The 24,870-nt window shown below is 42.1% G+C and overlaps 1 protein-coding gene and 1 pseudogene across 3 annotated transcripts in view; one reads left to right on the top strand and one right to left on the bottom strand.

Moving 5' to 3' along the window:
• The window catches only part of LOC126259558 (neural cell adhesion molecule 2), a 623,716-nt gene that overhangs the window by 290,168 nt on the left and 308,678 nt on the right, over nt 1-24,870 (top strand). For all 3 annotated transcript variants that reach the window (XM_049956450.1, XM_049956452.1, XM_049956451.1), the window contains exon 5: nt 23,235-23,386. In XM_049956450.1, the coding sequence (XP_049812407.1) occupies nt 23,235-23,386 (152 nt within the window). The remainder of the gene's footprint in view (nt 1-23,234; nt 23,387-24,870) is intronic.
• Nucleotides 15,232-15,349, bottom strand: LOC126261535 (5S ribosomal RNA; annotated as a pseudogene).

Genomic DNA, 24,870 nt, shown 5'->3' with positions numbered 1-24,870 from the left:
CAATTTTTTGGTGTCCCGGTATTTAAATATTCAGGGTCGCCTATAGAGAAAGCCAAAGGTTAAACTCTTTTGCGTAAATGTTTCCTCTGATAAAAGAATAACTGCGGACGCACCGGCCCTGGTTTACGAGGTGAATTTTCTTTTGGCGCAAACAACCGCATTAATCCTACCGTGGGCCGGTTAAATTTTCACAGGACTCCGCACCGGTGCGCGCTAAATCCGGGCGTCTGCCACGCATCCACCACCGTCCCAGCAGCCCCCCCAGCCGCCCACCTTGCCACTCCCAACATTCATAAAAGGGGTGAAAAAAAGAAATGAAAAACTGCAGAGGAAAGGAAGCATAAGTTCCATCCGCAGAGTTCTTTTGGCGAGGCTTACATCAAGATGCTCCTTGCCGCTATTTAACAGTGAGTGCCAAGTGACGAAGTCTTACGCATTAGTCAGTAGTGTAAAGAGACTACTGCATGTTTCCAGATGACTTTTGGAAGACACTTCAGAGTTGAAGCAAATGATACTTGTAACCACACGGGAAGAGAGATACGACGCAATACTTCGTGTATCAGTGCGAAAATAAATGGCAGTTATTAAAGTGAGAATAGTATTGCATCCATCAGATGTCCTCTTTTTGGGTCTTGAGGGTAACACTGTTTGAGAATGTATTCCACCAAGACTAATTTCGCTTTTATTTACAAAGCATCATTAGTGGTGCTTCAGCAGAAATAGTATACATAACATGTTACTACATTTTTATACTCTAGGGTTAAAATAGTTTTGAAATTTCAATTAGTTACAAACATCAACTGTGTGCGGGACGTTGATGGAAATTAACGGGGAGAGTTGAAAATGTGTGCTCGACCAGGATTCGTAGCCGGTATCTCCTCCTTACTAGGCAGGCGCTCTAACCCCCCCTCCCACGTTTCTTTAATCTCATTTGCCGGCCTCGGTGGCCAAGCGGTTCTAGGCGCTTTAGTCCGGAACCGCGCGACTGCTACGGTCGCAGTTTCGAATCCTGCCTCCGGCATGGATGTGTGTGATGTCCTTAGCTTGGTTAGGTTTAAGTAGTTCTAAGTTCTAGGGGACTGATGACCTCAGATGTTAAGTCCCATAGTGTTCAGAGCCATTTTTTTTAATCTCATTCTGTTCGATATTGTTCGTTGCATTTGTTCGGGGCGGGCGTCCTATGACACCCGTTCAAGTTCATCGATGATCCGTTCACTCATGTTTTTATATTGCTATAACTATCCCTCTGACCGAACACGCTGAGCTACCGTGCCGGCATTTTGGCTGATGTAGTGTACAATTTACTTACGGCGTTTATATCTTTTTTCACACGTTTTGAAGTCGGAAGGTATCAGATACCGTGTTCATCTTTCCGACTACGTAAAATAGCTGTTACGACAAATGTCAAATATTTCACACCATGTAGTCATAATTTTGTCCCTGTATGAATTTAATATAGTGGTATCTATACGCACTGTGGGGCCCTTTTGTTACGTGGTAGGTCTACGCTTAGTGCAATGATTTTTCCTTGGAACTTGTGTTTCAGTTTTGTGTTTATTGGGAGATAAGTTTAGTGTAATCCGGCCCCTTATTTACTATCGACTGTTTATTCTCTTTTAACTTCAAAAGATTTGTTATGCAGTTAAGACTGTTGCAGGAAAGGAATCATTTCTGTTTTTCCTAAAATAAAAATTAACTCGAACGTATATTTTAAAATCTGGACGTATTTGACTTTTACTTTTAATTGATTATTATTATTTAGGCATTATTACTGCTTTCGTGTAAGTATGTCTACGTTAAAATTGCAAAAGTTGGCAAGATATATAATTCCTCGTAACTACAACTTAAACTAAACTAAATTCCATCCGAACAGGCCTCGGAAGGCACAACGGTAGCGATCGACCGTTGTATTATCCTCAGCCTATAGGCGTCATTTGATGCGGATATGAAAGGGCGTATGTGGAGGATACAGCTGTCCCGTCCGTTGTCAGCTTCCACGACCGGAGTATGTATTTCTGAATCAGTTAGCTCCCCAGCTGGCTTCACAAGGGCTGCGTGCATCCTACTTGCCAACAGCTCTCGGCAGACTCTGACCGTCACCCATCCAAGGATTAGCGATGCCCGACAACGCTTTACTTTGGTGATCTGTGAGGAACCCATGTTACACCTGCGGCAAAGCCTTTGGTGATTTTTTCAGCTACAATTACGAAATAAGTGCTGCTGTACCAATGAAGCTTTATTTAGCAGAATTTGTACACTCGTTGGCGTGGTGTCGAGTCAAAATCAGCGTCTAACCACTCCACTTTCCAAAGTATTGTTACTCTCCACAAAAAATAAAACAAAAATCAGATTCAGTCCTACTTCAGAACTCCAATTTTCAACCGACCAAACACAAAACAAGCTATTTCCTCTTCGAAAGTTGCCTTGTATCTATCATCAGAAATCTGCCAGTCTGAATCTACACAGTTTCTTCCCGTCCTTCTTAAACACTGGCTTGAGATCTGCTACTATGACGCGAGGAGGCTGTTGAAACCGGTCTGAAGACTGATGGTAAAAAGGTGTGGGGTCTTACACTTTCCGTCTTCCCTGACGTGCTGCTGTTCGTCGGTTACCTGTGACTTGTATGTTAACGAACCGTGTCCGGTATGTTGTTGATAACAGGTACGATCAGTCTGGGAATGCGCGTCCTTACCTGGTTAAAATGATACCGACCAGCCCGTAATTCTATCCACGTGAACAGACGCTCACGCTAGCAATTGAGAAATATCATGTCTTAAAAGTAACTTGCAATTTATAGAATTCCTTGCCCTTTTTGAGAGTCTTACTTGTCATGGTACTTTATGTTCCGAAAATTAACTGTGAAAATGGTGAACTTAAATGTGTTAAAATGTGTACACTTCTGCTGAAATATGGTTTGATCAGGTCATTACCACCTCGACGCTCCCTCTCCCCCTCCCCTGGATCCGCGCATAAAAAAGGAAGCCTTAAGTAGGTAGCAATACACAACACATGAAAATTTTGCAAAGATTTTGGTTAACACTGCAGTTTTTGCTTCGTCGTTAGCAAGGTTAAAAGTCGCACAGAAACAGTTGTAGAAGATGTGAAGAACACCCACAGAAAAAAACTTCACTTCCAAAACCTCAGCGAATATCTAAAAATTCATCTAGGTGATTACTCTTCCATTCATAATTACGTGCGCCGGCCGGAGTGGCCGAGCGGTTCTAGGCGCCACAGTCTGGAACCGCGTGACCGCTACGGTCGCAGGTTCGAATCCTGCCTCGGGCATAGATGTGTGTGATGTCCTTAGGTTAGCTCGGTTTAAGTAGTTCTAAGTTCTAGGGGACTTATGACCACAGCTGTTGAGTCCCGTAGTGCTCAGAGCCATGTGAACCATTTGAATCTACTGTTCCACTCTCGTACAGAGTGCAGGAAATACGAACACTTAAATCTCTCCGTGCGTAATCTGATTTCTCTTATTTAATTATGATGATCAATGCTCCCAAAATATTTTCACACTATAAGGAGAAAGTTGGTCACTGACATTTCATGAGAAGATCCTGCCGCAACGAAAAATACCTTCGTTTTAATGACTGCCACGCCAATTCGCGTATTATATCCGTGGCACACTCTCCCCTTTTTCGTGATAATAAAAAAAGAGCTGTCGTTTTTGCACTGTGCAACATCTAATATTACCCCAAACAACATCCGATCTTGGGGTACACATCTATGAACGACAGTTAAACCTCGACTTACACTGCTTTCGCATTAGACAATAAGTTTCACAAAAGTGATGTGAAGAACGCATGTTTTGAACAGGCATAAAACTAAACTAAACTCCGTCTGAACAGGCAATGAAGGCCCAGCGGTACTGACCGGCCGTCGTGTCATCCTCACCCCTCAGGCGCCACTGGATGCGAATATGGATTGGCATGTGATCAGCACACCGCTCTCGCGGCCGTATGTCAGTTTACGAGACCGGAGCTGCTACTTCCCAATCAAATAGCTCCTCAGTTTGCCTCACAAGGGCTGAGTGGGCCCTGCTTGCCAACAGTGCAAGGCAGACCACATGGTCACCCACCCAAGTGCTAGCCCAGCCCGACAGCTCTTAACTTCGAAGATCTGACGTGAACCGGTGTGACCACTGCGGTAAGGGCGTTGGCCATATATCTGAAAACTGACGAAGGGAGCAACTGCGGAATTTGGACATTCAAACAGACATAGTTTATGTAATATACAATTTCATTGATAGGTTCGACGCTGTCTAAGCCGGCCGGTGTGGCCGAGCGGTTCTAGGCGCTACACTCTGGGACCGCGCGACCGCTACGGTCGCAGGTTCGAATCCTGCATCGGGCATGGGCGTGTGATGTCCTTAGGTTAGTTAGGTTTAAGTAGTTCTAAGTTCTCGGGGACTGATGACCTCAGAAGTTAAGTCCCATTTTGCTCAGAGCCATTTGAACCATTTGACGTTGTCTAAAAAGGCATTCGAATTAGGGCAGCGAATGGAAAACCATCGATATGAACTTCTTCCTGCTCGATGGAATAATTAAAAATCAAGAAATATGGAGGTAGTAATTGTACAACATTGGAATAAAAGAGCAAGTATAAGATTTGAAGCTGCGCTCTAATACAGCTGTCGTATGATGTGGGAATAAAAAACTCGATCACGACGGATATGGCAACTGTTGAAATGGAGAACTGGTCATGGTGACTATCTGCATGAGACCACTAATTAGCACGTTAATGAGGAAGATTTGGTTGTAATTTCAAGCAGACTGTGTGATTGATTTCTGCACCTGTAACAGTCAAATGACGCATCTAGTCTCTTTTGTACAATGTGCGGGACTATTAAAACAGCGGCCGCACTCATTATTTCTCATAGGTACCTGATTCCGTTTAGAGATCCACGACATTTTTCACTAGCTCGCCCTCTAATATGATTTTCGCTGTAGACAAATCATGATCAGTTTCACCAGCTTTTCCTCTTACACGCACAGATAATTGTACGAAATTTTCTCCTTGGAAGATTTAAAACCTATATGACAATTTTGATCTCACTCCCACGAGAACTGTGACCCATATTGCAAAAGACAGAAGGAACGACAGAACTGCGAACAATTTTTATTGTATTCCGTTTGTGTCTTTAGTTTCGACAACATAAATCATTTCCATGAACGAATAGCGTACCTGCACTTCACGTTCAGCTTTTGTAGAGATGATTTCAATGTGGAATATGTAAATAGAATAGATAATCGGAATTTAAAAATGTTCAAAGACTAATGACAGATTCAAAAATAGTTCAAATGGCTCTAAGCACTGTGGGACTTAACATCAGAGGTCATCAGTCCCCTAGACTTAGAACTAGTTAAACCTAACTAACCTAAGGACATCACACAAATCCATGCCTGAGGCAGGATTCGAACCTGTGACCGTAGCAGCAGCGCGGTTCTGGACTGAAGCACCTAGAACCGCTCGACCATAGCGACCGGCTGTGACAGATTCCATTGGCTGTTTTCTAAACGAAAATGGTGGTACTTTATAGCACAAAACCTTCATTAAAATAAATATATCGATTGAAACTTATCTAGACCTTTGTATCATTTCCGTAACTTTCACTGTTGCTAAGACGGTGTATCGTTTCATATTTTTCATTCGGTTGACATATGTCCTTTCTAACTCTTAAATTTAGGGGCGTAAGCTGATGTTCGGGACGGTAATGTGTGTAATCCGGGATGATTTCTATATAACCTGTTTGAAGTGGTGATTTACCGTCCACCGCTTCCAACCGGGTATTATTGGATAGATGTGATAGCCAGTGGATCTTTATGCTTGTTTGTATGGTAGTACATAAAAGCAGAATGAAAGTAAAAGATAGATAAATATTTTATTATTTCAATTTTCTTTACAACAACGGTATATGACACGTCACATTACAGATAACTAACAACAGGAAGCAGCCTCACATAAGAGTACGTACTGTGGTACAGATAGTGCACTCTTTCTGAGGAGACGGGCTACGATTAATGTGGGCAACTAACGTAGGAACAGCACAGAATTTACTGTTTCCACCGATGATATATCAAATCAAACTTTTAGTTAGTTTTATGTTTACATGTCCTTTCAGAATTCAGTAAAAATTATTTTATGCAGATAAGAAGCGTAATTCTTTTGATATGGGACGTTTCAGTATATACCTCTAATGGCAATAGTTTACATTCTTAGATCCTTCTTTAGTAATTGGGCATTTTGGTTCTAAAAATTAGTAGAATTTCCTGGAGTATTCCAATTCTGGTGTGCTGAATATTTTTCTTCGAAATGTTCCAAGTATATTAGACAAACCTAAATGGTGTTCTTCTATCTTCCTATCAATACAAGTGGTATAACACCGGGACGTAGTTGCACGCTGTGAACATCAAAAACCGCACAGCTCATGTGCCCCAAAATCGCTGCATAATTCTCACGAGCTACATTTGAACCGACTTCCTCCGGATCAGAAGCCATGATATCGCAATAGCGTAGACTGCGATAGCATAGGTACGAAAGTCGGGCGGAGTGTGCCATACTTTGAACAGCTCAGTAATACGGTTGTTCTCGTCAGATTTGACAGCAAACCATGCCGGCAACGGTAGTTAAGACATACAAGCCGACGACGTCAGTAAAATATGAAAAGCTAGAGAATGTATATGAGGATATTGACAGAGTAATTCAGTCTGTAAAGGGAGATGAAAATTTAATAATCAGGGGAATAGGAACTCGGTTCTAGGAAAAGGAGTAGAAGAAAGGGTTACAAGAGGGGTAGGTATACTTGGTAAAGACCCGGGGACACAGGAAGATTCCTACAGTATTACGTCATGATCAGGCAGAGATTCCGAAATCCGATATTGGATTGTAAGGCGTACCCAGTAGCAGATACAGATTTGGATTATTTTTTAGTAATGATGAAGAGTAGACTGAAGCTTAAGAGAAACAGTGTGGAAGGAAGTTGGGTACTGAAGTAATACGGAACGATGAGACGCGTTTGAATTTCGCTAAGAATGTGGATATTGCAATAAGGAGTATCACAGTAGGCAGTTCAGCTGAAGAGAAATGTTCAACTCTAAAAGGTGCAGTCGCAGATATTGAATAGTCAGGCGTAGCTACAAGGATAGAAACTCCGAAGAGACCTTGGATAACAGAAAAAAACTTCAGTTGATCGACGAAGGAAGTACAAAAACGTTCGGGCAAAGACAGGAAAATAAGAATATAAATTCCTTCGGAATGAAAGAGGTGGGAAGTACAGGGCAGTCAAGGAAAAATGGGTGCCATAGGCAGTAAGGAAGACATGGGGGATTTAGTAATACAGTCAGAATTTAAATGACCTCTGCAAGACTTGAGATCGAATGGAAGAGAAGGGATTTATGTGGAAATTTGTGGTAGGTTCCTATGGGACCAAACTGCTGAGGTCATCGGTCCCTAGGTTTACACACTACTTAATCTAACTTAAACTAACGTGCGCCAAGGACTCGAACCTCAGACTGGGGGAACCGCGCGTACCCTGGCAAGGCGCCTTACACCGTGAGTCTACCCCACGAGGCGAAGGATTTATGACATTCCACGGGAACTTCTGTCAGTATGGCGGAGATTGCAGCCAAACACCTGTTCAAGTTGGTGTGCAGACTATATGTCACTGGCGATGGAACTTCTGTCAGCATGGCGGAGACTGCAGCCAAACACCTGTTCAAGTTGGTGTGCAGACTATATGTCACTGGCGATGTACCAACAGCCTTTCCGCACAAATCTGAAGATAGCAGGGGCAGATAGGTGCGAAACTATCACCAAATCACCTTCATCTCATGAATGCAAACTGATGAGATGATTAATACACTCCTGGAAATTGAAATAAGAACACCGTGAATTCATTGTCCCAGGAAGGGGAAACTTTATTGACACATTCCTGGGGTCAGATACATCACATGATCACACTGACAGAACCACAGGCACATAGACACAGGCAACAGAGCATGCACAATGTCGGCACTAGTACAGTGTATATCCACCTTTCGCAGCAATGCAGGCTGCTATTCTCCCATGGAGACGATCGTAGAGATGCTGGATGTAGTCCTGTGGAACGGCTTGCCATGCCATTTCCACCTGGCGCCTCAGTTGGACCAGCGTTCGTGCTGGACGTGCAGACCGCGTGAGACGACGCTTCATCCAGTCCCAAACATGCTCAATGGGGGACAGATCCGGAGATCTTGCTGGACAGGGTAGTTGACTTACACCTTCTAGAGCACGTTGGGTGGCACGGGATACATGCGGACGTGCATTGTCCTGTTGGAACAGCAAGTTCCCTTGCCGGTCTAGGAATGGTAGAACGATGGGCTCGATGACGGTTTGGATGTACCGTGCACTATTCAGTGTCGCCTCGACGATCACCAGTGGTGTACGGCCAGTGTAGGAGATCGCTCCCCACACCATGATGCCGGGTGTTGGCCCTGTGTGCCTCGGTCGTATGCAGTCCTGATTGTGGCGCTCACCTGCACGGCACCAAACACGCATACGACCATCATTGGCACCAAGGCAGAAGCGACTCTCATCGCTGAAGACGACACGTCTCCATTCGTCCCTCCATTCACGCCTGTCGCGACACCACTGGAGGCGGGCTACACGATGTTGGGGCGTGAGCGGAAGACGGCCTAACGGTGTGCGGGACCGTAGCCCAGCTTCATGGAGACGGTTGCGAATGGTCCTCGCCGATACCCCAGGAGCAACAGTGTCCCTAATTTGCTGGGAAGTGGCGGTGCGGTCGCCTACGGCACTGCGTAGGATCCTACGGTCTTGGCGTGCATCCGTGCGTCGCTGCGGTCCGGTCCCAGGTCGACGGGCACGTGCACCTTCCGCCGACCACTGGCGACAACATCGATGTACTGTGGAGACCTCACGCCCCACGTGTTGAGCAATTCGGCGGTACGTCCACCCGGCCTCCCGCATGCCCACTATACGCCCTCGCTCAAAGTCCGTCAACTGCACATACGGTTCACGTCCACGCTGTCGCGGCATGCTACCAGTGTTAAAGACTGCGATGGAGCTCCGTATGCCACGGCAAACTGGCTGACACTGACGGCGGCGGTGCACAAATGCTGCGCAGCTAGCGCCATTCGACGGCCAACACCGCGGTTCCTGGTGTGTCCGCTGTGCCGTGCGTGTGATCATTGCTTGTACAGCCCTCTCGCAGTGTCCGGAGCAAGTATGGTGGGTCTGACACACCGGTGTCAATGTGTTCTTTTTTCCATTTCCAGGAGTGTATAAATAAGAATGCAAAACGAAATTTAGGTTCTGTTACATGACGATCAGTGTATCCCTAGGAAACGTAAAGGAGCCAAATAGACAGTTCTGACTCTGCGTTTGATAACTTTGACAACACTGAAGAAAACTTGAAAACGGAGCAAGATTTGTCCATCTAGAAAAAGCGTTCGACATTGTGAAATGGGGCCACAGGTTCTAAATTCTGCGAAAAACATGAACAAAGTTCAGGGAAAGACGGATGATATAAATACGCACAAGAATCAAAAGGAAAAGTAAGGCTGGAAGACCAAGAACGAAGTGCTCCAGCTGAAAAGGATCTGAGACAGGGATGCAGTCTTTCATCCCTACTGTTGAATCAATACGTCGAAGAAAGAATGATGAAAACAAAACACAGCTTCAACAACGTGATTTAAGTTCAGAATGATCTGACATCAACTTTCATATCCCCTGATTAAATTGCTTTCATCAGTGAAAGTGAAGAAGAATTATAGGATTTGTTGAATCGAACGAACGCCTTAAAAAGTACAGAATATGGACTGAGAGTAAACCAGAAAAAGATTGAAGTAATTAAAATTAGCAGTAATGAGAATATTGAGAAACTTAGTATCAAAACTGCTGGTCACAATGTACACCAAATTGAGGAATTCTGTTACCTTGGAAACAAAATAATCCTTGACGGACCAAACAGGTGTACGTAAAGAGCAGAATAACACAGTCGAAGAGGGCATTCTTCGCCAAGAGAAATCTGCTAGTACGAAACATAGGCCTTAACTAGAGGAAGAAATTTCTGAGAATGTACGTTTGGGTTGGGGTTGTTTGAGGAAGGAGACCAGACAGCGAGGTCATCGGTCTCGTCGGATTAGGGAAGGACGGGGAAGGAAGTCGGCCCTGCCCTTTCAAAGGAACCATCCCGGCATTTGCCTGGAGCGATTTAGGGAAATCACGGAAAACCTAAATCAGGATGGCCGGACGCGGGATTGAACCGTAGTCCTCCCGAATGCGAGTCCAGTGTCTAACCACTTTACCACCTCCATCGGTGTACGTTTGGAACTCAGCAATTTATAGTTGTGAGTCATGGGCAGTGGGAATACCGGAATAGGAGAAAATCGAAGCATTTGAGATATGATGCTATAAAACAATGTTGAAAATTAGGTGGACTGATAAGGTAAAGAAAGATGAAGTTCTCAGCAGAATCGGTGAGGAAAGGTATACATAGAAAACAGCGTCAAGAAGAAGGGCAGGATGCTAGGACATGTGATAAGGCATCAGGGATTAACGTCCATGCGTGGGAGGTAGAGGAAAAGACAGACAGTGGAATACACACAGCAATTAATAGAGGATGTAAGGTGCAAGTGTTACTCTGAAATGAAGAGGTTGACCCTGAAGAGGAATACGTGGAGGGTCGCTTAAGACTTGTCAGAAGACTCGTGATCATCCAGCCTATGATAGCATTCAGCTTTTACAGGCGTTTCAGTGATTACAATGTATTTACTAGAAACTCATCGCAAGGTTAGTGCAGTAGCGACGTGGCAATTTATATTGCTCTACATGAAATTGTTTGCTGCATTGCCAGCGCAGTTTCACTTAAACATCATTCTCTCATGACACAAAATGAGAGAAATACGTCGTCACCCACGCAGATCCTCGTGTTTATTGTGGTAAATATGTGGCATCAACAACAGGTCAATAGAGAAAGCATTGGTTCTGTAGCTTACGCTTGTGACGAGTGTTTATTGTAGAACTTGATGTTCGAACGCAGAGGAAATAAAAACGAGTGGTACCTTTTAGATTTCCCTTAATGAGCCTCATTTGTAGAAAGGATGTTCTCTCTTCTGAGATGGTAAGGCGGTAAAGCGGAGGAATGAACTGCAGGATGGAAGTCTTACTGGCTCGCCACAAAGTGGAACGCCTCGGGCTACACCGCTCCGTTTCTGGCGAGTTGTATGCTCGCTGTACTAAATCGCGAAGGCAAATAACGAGGCGAGCTAAGTAATGTGTAACTCCGGATATTGCGTGTCTTAACCGAAGCCGCCGTCGTGAGAAGCAGAACTTTGCTCTCCGCCGCTGTGTTCTCTGCTCCGGCACTGTCTGCGCATGTACCTTTCAGTGTTTGCCACATCTGCCTGCTGCTCTCTCCGAATACGTCTCTCCCTCCCCCCCCCCCTTTCTCTCTCTCTCTCTCTCCCCTCTCTCTCTCTCTCTCTCTCCCCTCTCTCTCAAACACAACTCTAGAGAAAGATATAGAGACAGAGAAGAGCAACTGCCCGCGCGGGCCATAACACATTGTGAGACCGGATGCAAGTGTCGCAAGCATTTGTCTCTCTAAATTACCCCTCTGGTTAGCGTGCAAATAAGGGCTTGCAATTCTGCGTAGATCGCGGAAGTGCTGCAAATTGGGGAGATGTTGGGGAGGGTTGTCCTTCTGTCGTATCGCGCGCCAGGTTCGCCGCTACCTTGTGGGACCGGATGCACCGCAGTGAGTACTGGGAGCACATATTTTCTATTACCTTCAGCAGCTGCAAGCGTAACGCTTTATTTATCACTACAAAAGCTGAGAAGAGAAAGTCGTTTAATGTGTTGTAGTTTCCCAAATCCCACCAACCCGTCCTATTTCTGATGTTTATCATGTCGTTATTCTCTACCCCAAAAGTTCTTAGAATCTAGCTGTAGAAACAGCCTTTCATGGAATTGACTGGAATACACTCTTCGGACTTCCGAATGGAAAGAAACGTTATCTGCACTTTGTCCAGATACCCCATCTGCAGTTATAGGAATTGCATCTGGAAGAGGTGAGAGAAAGGAACCGGAAGACTTGTGTTGTTGAAGCTATACATAGAGGAAGAAGAAATAAATTAAAGTGACATTAGGAAAATAAATAAAGGACACAAGCACTTAACTGAAAAAGTCGTTTGTTCAGTTTCTGAAATATATTTGGTGCTTGGGAAAAATTCTTGAAGAACTGAAACTAGCAAGAATTATGAGTATAGGCAAGAAACGAGAGAAGAGAGAATGCTCAAATTGTAGTGGTGTATCCATTTTAAACCTAGCAATAGCTATACATTTTGCACAATGCGTGCTACCAGGAAGGGGAGCTAGGACGTTAAGCCTACCATAAAATTTTTTTTGAAAAATATAAATTTCCTTAATTGTTGTTATTTTACTAACATCCTTTTTAAATAGGTCCTGAACCTAAATTACAACGTATCTTCAGTAATGTGTACACAGACAGGAGGGGTACATTACGACCACCACAAAAATATTTAAAAAGATCCTGAACTGACATTTGTGACGAAAAGTCACATCCGCTGCTAAGGCTTAAATTTTTGGGTAACGTTGTACTGAAAATTTCAAAACATTTTCGGAATCTGCTGTTTGAAGTTATGTTTTTTATAAAAATGAAATAATAAACTTTACGATTACGTTGAATGAAGTCTTAACTGTGGAATGCATACGGAACTCGAATCGTCGTGCTGCGTGTTGTAAGTGCAAGAGGTATTGCTACTCTGTCTTATTGTTGGCAAGTCTTTATGAATCGATTGGGCAATGCAACTCCCAATGCCAATAAAGTAATCCAGTCACTGCAGAATACATTCAGCCCCTTAAGCACTGAATCCTAAGGCCCTGTTCGAATAACAAATAAGTTAAATTGTCTTACCTCTAAAGCAGCAACGGTGGAACGCGATATATTCTGGTCTCTCATAAGAAAATGTAAATGCTAACAACAGGCTCAGCAGTGAGCAAGTTTTGCCATAATACTTGAAATGCACCTGAAATTCATTTGGCTAATAAACGAGAACATTTAATAAAATCCAACTTCTTTGAAAAATATATGGCCTGGGCTGGGGTGCGGTACTGATTATAGTGAATTACTAACACTCAGTTTTTTTAGGCAAAATTAGATTGCAAGTTAATTTTGGCTTTCCAAAAACATCTGACAATTGAAGTTACATTACTCACAATTGATTAAAAAACAATGCGATTCAACCAGCAAATATTATCTAACTTCATTAATCCAAAATAAATACAAACCATCAAATTACACATAGCTCTGTTAACAGATCTTCAAAGCGCTACAAAAATGAAATATTTAACTAGTCTTTTTCTCAGAACATTTTACGTACGTTCTGGGGTTACTCAACAATTACAAATTATCAGTCAACTCATCTATACTAACGCGCTGGCAAAATCAAGAGTCATAATTATTTAAATCATTACCTTATTTGCCTGAAGACTTCTGCTTTCATGTTCAACATTATTAACGTACCTAAATTAATCTAACTCTTGGTGACTTCACACAGCACACCACAGAAACTGCCTACTCCATCGTCTTTCCCTCACAAACAGCTACTTACGACTGTGCGCCAAGCACTCTCTAACTCCAACACTAGCAGTACAGTGTCTTTGGCTCTGCGGTCGCGCACAGTCAGCGATCCACATTATCGAGCCTATCAGAGACATTCATCGTTTATAGTACTCTAGTTCCATTTTAATGTATTAATATTCTCATCTTATTCTGGTGCCACATACAAGTGTGCAACAGTATACTTCTTTCAAAATCGTTAAAAACAAATTCGCTGATTACTTATTTTGGACCCCTCGGTATATATATGATAAAGGATAGGTGAGATACCACACCCTTGTTTCATTCCTTGGTTTACTGTCAGTAATTCCTGATTTATATTTATTATTGTGTTAGCGTACAGTTATTTAACGGAATTCAACAAATGTAGATGTACACTGTAGTTTCAGCTGAACAAAGTTTTACAAATTCATCAAATGGTTATACCTGCAAAATAAAACAAAAATAAAGGCAATGGAAGGGAAACACGTAAGAATAGAAAAAATAGAGGTAAACCATAAGATACAGAACAGACAAATTCGTTTACATATCTCTGGAGAGAGATCAATAAACAAAACTAATGCAGATGTGGTTCAATATATTAAGAAATATAGAGCTATAAATGGTTGTATAAGGAGGCATCTTGGCAGAACTATGAGCGTAGAGAGCTAAGAGAAAGAGAAGAACAACGAACTGAAGCAGCTGAGATGAAGTTTCTGAGGTCACTTCTTGGTTAAACAGTAACAAACTGGATGACATCAAAAGGTGGCCACCTGAACCCGTGCCACGGCAAGGATTACACTTTAACCAAATTGTGAGACGGGTTATAGGAAGACCAATGAAGAGCTGGAGATAACACTTTTGTTAAATTCCTTTGGTTTTGGAGCGGGTCAACAGCCGCTCCTTGAAATGGAAGAAGAAGAAGAAGAAGAAGAAGAAAAGTTCAGGGAGAAGAAATTAAAACTTTGAGGTTGGCCGATGACGTAGTGACATAGTATTTCTCTCAGATACTGCATAATACATGGAAGATGAGTTGAACAGTGGATAGTGTTTCACGTTTAGTTTATCTTACAGCTCTCAGGAAGTTGAGGCTGGCCAAACGTTATTCTGTATTCTAAGGAGGGCTTCCAAAGCAAATCAGAGCCTGTATTAACCATTCAGTTATAGGCTCCTCTCTTCTTTTCTACATTTTGAAATAAATTTCTCATTTTTTTCTAGTGTTGTATTCAACGCTTGAATTCATCTCATCACCATTTAGAACTGTATTTCTCCTTACTTTCCTAGTGTTGTATCCAACGCACGCATTAGTCACACTTCCCCACACATGGTGACTTGTGGAGTAAAGTTGCTGGGGCATAATGCCAAATATGCCAAATTACTATTTATAAAACTAAAAACTAAACTCCGCCCGTACAGGTCAGGAATGCCCAAGTGTACTGACCGGCCGCCGTGTCATCCTCAGCCTAGAGGCGTCACTGGATGCGGACATGCAGGGGAATGCGGTCAGCACACCACTCTCCCGGCCGTATGTCAGTTTACGAGACCGGAGCCGCTACTTCTCAATAAAGTAGCTCCTCAGTTTGCCTCACAAGGGCTGGGTGTACCCCGCTTGCCAACAGCGCTAGACAGACCGGATGGTCACCCATGCAAGCGCTAGCCCAGCCCGACAGCACTTAACTTCGGTGATCTGACGGGAACCGGTATTATCACTGCGGCAAGGCCGTTGGCCAATTACTATTTATCGACCAGAATATTTTTGTTTCGAAGACGCTTTCGCCCCTTCCTAACAATCTTTGTGTGCGTTACAAAATAAATTGTGGTGTTATAACAAGAGAGAGAGAGAGAGAGAGAGAGAGGGGGGGGGGGGAACATTGATGCATAGGCGACGAGGAGAGAGAGAGAGATATGTTTGAAAAATACATGGTTGAAATATATTGATACAGTCACTACCTGACTAAAGTGACTTATTGATGATACGAGAGTAAGGCAGTTTTACACGCCAGATAAACACGTTTTAATAGGACTATATTATTACTTACTTTTTGATTCAATGTAGAGTTGTAGTACTTACAGTTTAAAGAGAATAAATTATAAATTTACGTTTTGGTTTTAACATGGTTGTTTAAAAATTTGTTTTTGTTGATATTGTGGCAAGGCTGTAGTTTTCTTCTCATAGGCATATTATTAATTTCTAACGTTCCGCAAGAAGTATTGTTAACGAAGCAGATATAAGATTTTCTGAAATATTAAGTTTTCTTTCTGTTAGTTCGTAAATATAAGACCAATTTAATATTAATGAAGAAAATATTTGATACTATCAAGTTAAAACTGTTAATCAGGTACTAGCATCGGATTAACTATTTACTGATCGATCGGTTTTCTTTCTCATGGTATGGTGTTACTGCTCGATAATTCTCAGGAGACGTGTCACCTGCACACCAGTCTCCACCAAGGAGCGAGATGTCGCATTGGTTCAGACACTGGTGTCACCCGCATTGTATGTGTTGAACGGTGTCTTCCTCTTTAAAAAAAAATTGTAGCAGTCTATCCTGAATCTCATTAAACGACACGGATGATTCTGTTCACAGCCAAAGATAATCTGTTCAGCGCTTCCGTAAGTGAAGTATACAAGAACTGATGGTAATGATGGTACCTGTTTCAATTAAGGGGAGCCGGAGCTGGTCAAATCCAAAAAATTACAATTTTTTTTTGCTACCGAAAATTAATTGGAACATTCCTCTTTAATGTAAACTTCGAATTATTGTTCTAATCGCCCTATAAGTGGAGTTATTACCATTTTTCCCCACGCCTGCAGAGGAAATGGGCGGCCGCTGAATGCATCTAACACCCTCTCGTGACTTCCTGGCGAACTGCTTGGGATTTTCTCGGCCTGTTACGCATACAGCGCCTTATGTTACGCATACAGCGAGTGTGCAAGGGTTGGCTACATTGTTTTCTGTGACAAATATTACCCGTATTTCCTTACAGCTTACTCCTATTTTCCTCAGAATTTCGAACATCTTGCTCCATTTAATATTGTCGTACACTTTTGTTCTGGTTACGATGCCACGTTTTAGTAACCGTGTATATAAGAAGCGGAAGAACGTAGGGAAAAGAAAATTAACACTAATACCAAGTTGCGATACTACAATGAATAAGAGCGCGGAACATCGTCTCTTTGCTGTTTACTGTTTCGAATTAGTTCAGTGTTGTGCCTGTTGTTGGTAGTATTATACTTCTTGTGTAAAGCGGGTAATATGCAGTATGTACAAGAATCAGGAGGGAACAATAAAACCAATTTTTCATGACTTAGCACAGCCAGAATTGTTACACAAATGTCTACACGGAAAGACGCAGAATCCTAAAGAGAGCGTAAACAATTTGATTTGGAAAGTGATTCCTAAAAGGGTGTTTGTAAGCATAAAAACACTGCACTTTGGCATTTATGATGCAATAGCAACCTACAACCAAGGGAACAATGTGAAGTGTGAAGTTCTGAAGGCATTAGGATTTACAGCTGGGGTGAACACTGTACGAGCACTAAGAAATATTGACAGAGAAAGGATAAGAGGAGCAGAAAGAAGAGAAAGGCATATGAAGTATGATGGAAGAACAGGCCAGAAAAGAAGACAGAAGAGGAAGCTTTTGGAGGATGAAGAAGAAGACCCTGATAATCCATCCTATAGTGCAGGAATGTATTGAGAAACTTTGATAGCCATTTCCCGTAAATTATAATTTTTCGAATATAAGAAACATTTTCTCAAAATCCACTCGAGCTAGAGAGATGAAATTTTTATACAGCGCTCCTAGTGGTCTAACTTACATTGTAACACAGCCATTTGGCAATATGTTCAGTAGTTTCATTTCAGTTTAATTATAAAGCAATTATTTGTAAAAAAAATTGGGTCATTAATAAAAAAAATTATTGTAAGGAAACTAGAAAAGATACTCCAAAATCCCTCTGTCATAACTGCAATACTAAACCACTCTATATGTAAAAGAAAATTCAAATTTTTCTATTTGGTAGTTTATTCATAAATGTTCCTCAAACTTAGTGATTTTAACATGGACAGCATAAGCACCTCCGGCTCCCCTTAAAGATCTTGAAGAGTGTTTCCACTTAATCCAGCCCAAAAGTTCACATGTTCATGGGAACTACTTTCTTTTTTTTTTTACTTTTTTCTAAAAAATAAGGAACCACTTCGTAACTTCCATACAAGCTATGAAAGTGAATGATCTTGTTCCCCATTTCTCGCGAATGTCTTGTGAGAACAAGTCTTACCACTGGAATGCTTTCGAAACGGGTAGGTAAAGTGCGCTCATACAGCGTGTTATCATTTACAATAAAAGAGGCCAGTTATTCCGAATCATGTATAGACGACCTTACACCTAGTGCTCTCTGACCATGGAATATACACACTGGGAAAAGCCTTTATTAATGGCTGATTTAAATGAATTTAGATTTACCATCAAACACTGTAAAACAACAAAAACAAAAAAAAACTATAAATCGCTAAGACCTATGTACATACTAGTCTGCAAGATTCCACATGGTGCGTGACGCACTGTATCTTGTATCACTACTAGCTATTCTATGTATTTCCTGTTCCACTCGGTAATAGAGCTACGGAAAAACAATTGTCTATTTGCCTCCGTACAGGCCCTAATTTATCTTATCTTGTCCTTGCAGTTGTTTCGTGAAATGTACTTTGGGGCCAGTGGAAACTTTTTGCAGTCGGCAGCAAATGCCTGTACTTTACATTTTCTTCAACAGAATTTGTCTTACTCCTAGGGATTCCCGTTTGAGATCACAGAGCCTGTCCGTAATTATGATGCTGGGAACTACCGGTAACAAGTATGGCGGCACGCCTCTGACTTGTTTCGAAGTCTTTCTTGTATCCGGTGTGGCGGGGATCCCAAACACTCGAGCAGTGCTTAAAAATATGTCGCACCAGTGGACTATGCGCCTTCTCTTTCATAGATTAACTCACATTCCTATAATTATCCCAATAAACCGAAGTCGATTATTCGACTTCTTTTCTGCCGAGATTACATGCTCGTTCCGTTTCATATCGCCGTGCAACTCTACGCCTAGGTATTCAACCGACGTGACTCCGTCAAGGAGCACACCTCTAATCCTGTAGTCGAACGTTATAAGATTATTTCTCCTAGACAACTGCAAATTTTCCACATTTAGAGCAAGTCAACATTCATCACACCTAATAAAATTTCTGTCCAAGTGATTTTGTGTCCTCGTGCAGTTAATTACGTAACTCTCTCTTAAACTACAGCGTCATCAGCAAATAGTCACACATTGATGCTCACCCAATACGTCAGATTGTTTATGTATATAGAGAACAAGAGTGTTTCCTTAAAACTTCTATGGAGCACTCTTGACGGTACCCTTGTCTCCGATGATCACTCTCCGTCAAAGAAAACGTGTCGGGTTTTGTTAGTTAAGAAGTCTTCGAGCCGCTCACATATCTGTCCTGTCCTCGGACCTTCGCCAACAGTCTGCAGCTGGCCTGTCAAACGCTTTCCGGAAATTTAGGAATATGGAATCTGCCTCATGCATTTCATCCAGGTGTGCGGAAAACGCAAGCTGAGTTTCCTATGAGCGATTCCTTGTAAATCCGTCTGTCCAAAGGAAACTTAATATATTGGAATTTAGAGCATGCTCAAGACTTCTGTAGCAAATCTATGTTAAGAACAGCGGATTCTTATTATGCGGGTCCATTCGTTTGCCTCTTCCTATACACAGGGGTCACTTGCGCTTGGATCCTTGCGCCGGGGCAGAGGTTCGCGATAAAGGGGCCACTGCCATAGTGCACTCTTTGTAAGCCAGAACTGGGATTACGTCCTGACCTGGTGATAATTTGCTGCCAACTCTCTCAGCTGCTTCTCAAAGCCAGGGATGCCCGTCACCATGTCATCCATACGGGAGTCTGTGTGACGATCACGCGATGGTATGTCTGTACGATCCTCCTCTGAAAACGATTATTAAACGCGAAATTTAAAACTTTCTTTTGCTGACTTAAGTTGTCGTACCAGATTAGCCCCAGAAATTCACTGAATAGAAGCCTTCGGCCTCATCGTGGACCCGAATTTTATCGGATTCTCGATAAGATCTCTCGTAAGATGGTAGAAGTTGTATGTTTCGCGCATGGATCTTTTTCTTGATGCACGAATTTCTATTAACTTTCACCTGTTAACGTATTGAATGTATCTACGCTGTGTTGATTTCAAAATACGTGCTTCTGAGCCGAACTGCGTTTTCTGCCTTGATTTGTCAAGTTGTAAAATTGTTTGTTGTTTGTGATATTAAAACTGTTTAGTGTAGAGGTGGAGCCCCTCCATGCCCACACCGGCATGATGGCCAACACAAAGGGTCTACTGCCATTTCTGTCTAAGGGTTAGTTTTCACTAGTGTGAGGTCTCGCAGGATGTGGGTACTGCTATGTTTGCGTCGGTCTGGTTAAGGATAACCATTAATAAGCGTTCAACTGGAAATAGGCTGGGTCGAAAGTCGAACAAAGGGTAGCGGTCTGAAGGGCAGAGGGGAAAAAAGTGCCAAGGTGAGAGCCAAGGGATAAAAACTGCTGCGATGGTTTGGTCGGGTTGTAAGAGCAGTAGCGGTTTTCTTGCTGCCTGCGACAGGTCATGCAAAGGTAGGCTTTGTTAGTAGTGGGTATCATGTAGGCTGATACCTTAGACGTTGTGCGGTGCTGTTACTCGGTGGCTGCCGCTGGGTGCCGGTGTTGATTTCTCGGTCAGCGTCAGTATACCTGTAAGAACAGTTAGGTTCACCATCGTTTTGTGTCCGACAGGTCATTTATCAGACACACAGTGTAGGGCAATGTTGGCGATTTGTTTGTGCGTCAGTGTGTGAGCTTGTCGGTCTCCCTGCTGTAGCCTGTCGGTCGACTTTCAAATCGTTCAAATGGCTCTGAGCACTATGGGACTTAATTTCTGAGGTCGTCAGTCCCCTAGAACTTAGAACTACTGAAACCTAACTAACCTAAGGACATCACACACTTCCATGCCCGAGGCAGGGTTCGAACCTGCAACCGTAGTGGTCGCGCGGTTCCAGACAGTAGCGCCTAGAGCGCCTAGAGCGCCTAGAGCCGCTCGGTCACCCCGGCCGGCCGGTCGGCTTTACAGCTGGTATATCCAGTCAACGTTTACTTACATGCAGGGGTTTGCTGACGTTTGTCGCTTGTGGATGTATGTTAGCTTACCATAGGTGTATTTAGTGTACTAAAGCATACTATTTACAGGTTATTGTATAGACAAGTATACATGAAGCATTTAAATGTATATTTTCAAGATTTTTACACGGGATGTTGTTTTCCTGTGGACATTCTCTACATGACATCACTTTCTTGCCGTGCGTGCTTGCGTATGTGTCTTATCTCGGTGGCAGGTAAATTCACCACGTATTCATTGCCTCTCACGTCAGGAGCCGTGCTTAAGCTCTGTCCTTGTGCTGGACTACCGTCAGCCCTACTGACACGCAGCACATTTAAAATGAGCGCTCCTAGTGTGGTCCTCAGCATCCGTTATTTTTCACGCTTCTCTATACATATCAATGAATTTACTATTCAAAACTAACAGTACCTGGGAGTTTATTAACCAGAAGTTTTAAATAAAATATTGTCATCTTATTAGAAACAAAAACAAAAATTAGTTATCTGAACAGCAGATGATTAACCATTTAAGCACATCTAACAACCAGGAGTGACTACATGGATAAAGGCACATCAAGATCTGTGTAAGGTTGCTGTCGCAATGAGAATGTTCTTATGCCATATTTGCTAACAGTTATTAAAACGCAGACGGTCTAATACAAAATAAAATAATGCCTTTTGTGTTTTGTAAACATACGTGCGCCGAATTTCGAGACAAAAGAGATTTTTCTCAGCTATTGATTAAAACAGCCGCATGCCGCCTCGTATCTGGATTTAAAAGAAAGGAAAAGAATATCTGGCCCTGAGCGAGAAAGGACGTAGCCGGGAGCTGAAGGCGAGGTATTAATAACGGTAGAGGGACTCCTTATAATTCTTCTCTATTCAAAGACAAAGTTTCCTTGTTATTGGATCGAAGTTGAATCAGTTCTCTTGAGCCATGAAAGAAATTCGTGAGCAGAAAAAGTATTTAATTCCATGTAAACACAAGACTGACTCTGTCAGTGGTGGCTGACCAACTCAAAAAAAAAAAAAAATTCTCTGTGGTTCTTTCACATGCTTTATCGTCCTCTGTAGAGCGTGATAAGCTAAAAAAAAAACAGCCATTGGCAAACTAACTAATTAGAATCTGGAAGGAGATGAAGCATTCTCTCTTTTGTTATAGTAATTACATTTGCCAACCACAATACATGTACTTACTAAATCTCAATGCATTCTTTAGTGACAGGACTGGTCCTTCTGCGTTTGGAATCTGAAAAACGTAATGATCGGATAGTTACGGTAAAACTAGATTCTGTCACTTTCTAAAAGTATTAAAGTGTTATGTCACAATAAATGATACCTAAACAATGTTACAAACACTATGTTTGAGGTACATTGGTTACTTATTACAAGAAATTCGTTTTCTTTTTCAAATATACTGTACTTATATTTGTCCAATAGCAGCCTTCAAAGCTTTAAGCCTTAGGGGGAAGATGAATTTCTCATTATTTGAGATAGGTTCTGCCACATTTCTTGGATTTTCGTAAAATAATTCAGTAGATTTCGTACAATCCCCTTTTCTAACTCGTTGGTCAGTAATCAGTTCGTTTACGGCGTAGACGCGTCTCTATCGACTTTACCAGTGACCTTTCGGTTTCCGTGCTTCATTACTGCTTGACGTTACAATTACAGAAATATAATGTGAATTAATACAGTCCTTGTATCATTTTGCTGGCGAATGCACTATTCTATTTCTTTCCGGCGTCATAGAATGTATTATTTGTCGTTAGTTCCCCGTACTTCAGAGTTACGAAGTAAATAGTAAATAAAAACGACCTGAATTTCAGGTAATGTACTACAAGAAAATAAAAAACCTTCGAAAAAAGCAAAAGTACGCTACTTGAGAAGAGACCTCACCATTAACAATTTTATTTTTAAAAGTATGGAATTATTGTTATCGACCAAGAGACACATTTTTCGCGGTACAACTTCTAATAACATTTTACCAGAACAATGGCATACCAGCTAAAATAGAAAAAAAAAGTATAAGCTTATTTTTCACTAAAAAGCCCTGCAAGTGAACTCAATTTTCAAAGATTAACGGTAATCAGTACCCGGAATATCACTCTCAATCAAAAGTATGACAGTCAGTCACTGCATTATATTGCACCTCTATGTTTAACATTTTGTTTTTAGGTCAACTGTTCAGACGCTCATTAAAATCTTCTTCCTTTTGTCTCCCCAGATATTAACGGAAGACGGCATTCAAAATAGTATAGCAAATTAGAAGACCATAAAAAGTGGTTTGGTGTACCAAAGGATACTTACCAATAGAGCCACGTGTCTCGTTTCCGTCCGGCGTTATTCCAGAAATTCATTCTAAGTGTGTACTCATAGTTCATGTGTGTACCATGCTAACATAGGAATCTTTTCATTGTCTGTTTCAGTTAAGCCAGTTTCGGTGAACATACTGACGAGGGAGAAAGCTGTGTCTGCAGACCGTAGGTACGAGGTCGAATGCAAGTCTTCAGGGTCGCGACCTGAGGCCATCATAACCTGGTGGAAGGGTAGCCGCCAGATAAAGCGACACAATAAGAACGTAAGTACACCGCTTCTGATGCTGACTCACTCACGCCTGTTACTCAGTTTATGTTGTACGTACTCGTAGACAGCACATTTACACCACTATTGCACACATCATAAAAAGTTTCGCATCACCTCGGTTCCGAGTGTTTCGGAACCTGTACAGAAAATTGGAATAGAGATCAAGATAAACATCGTTTCCGTCCTTTTTATTGCTCATGAAAGCCACACACTGCATGTTGTACCACCATACACCAAGACCTTCAGAGTTCGTGGTCCAGATTACCGTACACACCGCTACCACTAATATCCAGTAGCACGTCCTCTTGCACTGATGCATGCCTGTATTCACGTGGCATACTATCCGCAAGGCATTGTTGTTCCAAATTCTCCCACTCCTCAACGGCGATTCGGGGTAGATCCCTCAGAGTGGTTGGTGGGTCACGTCGTCCATAAACAGCCCTTTCCAATATATCCCAGTGTAGTGTAACGACGTATAGTTTTGTATAAATGATTTTCTTTTGACATATGACCATGTGCAGACTTCGTCACCTACGTCAGTTACAACACACTTCAAAATTATTTAAATTGTTTTTAAATTGTCTCTAAATGGTTCTTGAACGAAACTGTAAAACATCATCATTTGAGTTGTATGCGCAGAATTATGTCACTCAGTCTAATTTGGTTTGCGCAAACTTTTTCTATTTTAGATGTCGTTTGTTTCTCCTCAGAAATTATATTGATACACGTTGTCTGATTCAATCGATATTAGGACCACATTGAATAAATTTTTTGAGATTCAAAGTCGCGATGAACGCTGTCCAAATTCAATAATCTTGTCAAATATATTATTAATTCATTCACATAATTCTTCATAAATAAATCCTCGGAACACGTATTTCAACTTTAATAGCATCCACTAGTTTATTATCTTCCTACATACAGACGTGAACTGAGCCTTGACGAGACACAACTAACATTTTCAATAAGATTAAAATTCCTGTGATATCATTGTTGTACAAAACATTACAAATTCTCAATTATTTTATTTTTAGAAGCACGACACAACAACTCGGTTTCAGGATCTTCTGTTGCTCTTTGGCTGTCGACCCGCGACGTATAGTGGCCAGCAATTTTCTCTCTGGTCCCGTCAGCGAAGATGCTGTCTCCGTTCGTTGCGGCGCCCTCTCCGTACATGAAACATAAAAAATAAATACAAAAACTTTAGACAATTCACAACCATTACAAATATTACAAAAATACATAAACAAAACTAAATTAAACTTATATTCTCCTGCAAACTGGTCTGACACTGGTGGATGGATGACGCTTCAATTTCGTCCCACTACACCAGGTGTGTTCGATAGGGTTCATATCTGGAGAACATGTTGACCACTCTAGTCGAACTATATCGTTATCCTGAAGGAAGGAATTCACAAGATGTGCACCATTGGGACGTGAATTGTCGTCCATGAAGACGAATGCCTCGCCTATATGCTG

This window comes from Schistocerca nitens, chromosome 5, assembly GCF_023898315.1.
Source record: "Schistocerca nitens isolate TAMUIC-IGC-003100 chromosome 5, iqSchNite1.1, whole genome shotgun sequence".
Classification (NCBI taxonomy): domain Eukaryota; kingdom Metazoa; phylum Arthropoda; class Insecta; order Orthoptera; family Acrididae; genus Schistocerca; species Schistocerca nitens.
This window is presented reverse-complemented; position numbering and strand designations above follow the sequence as displayed.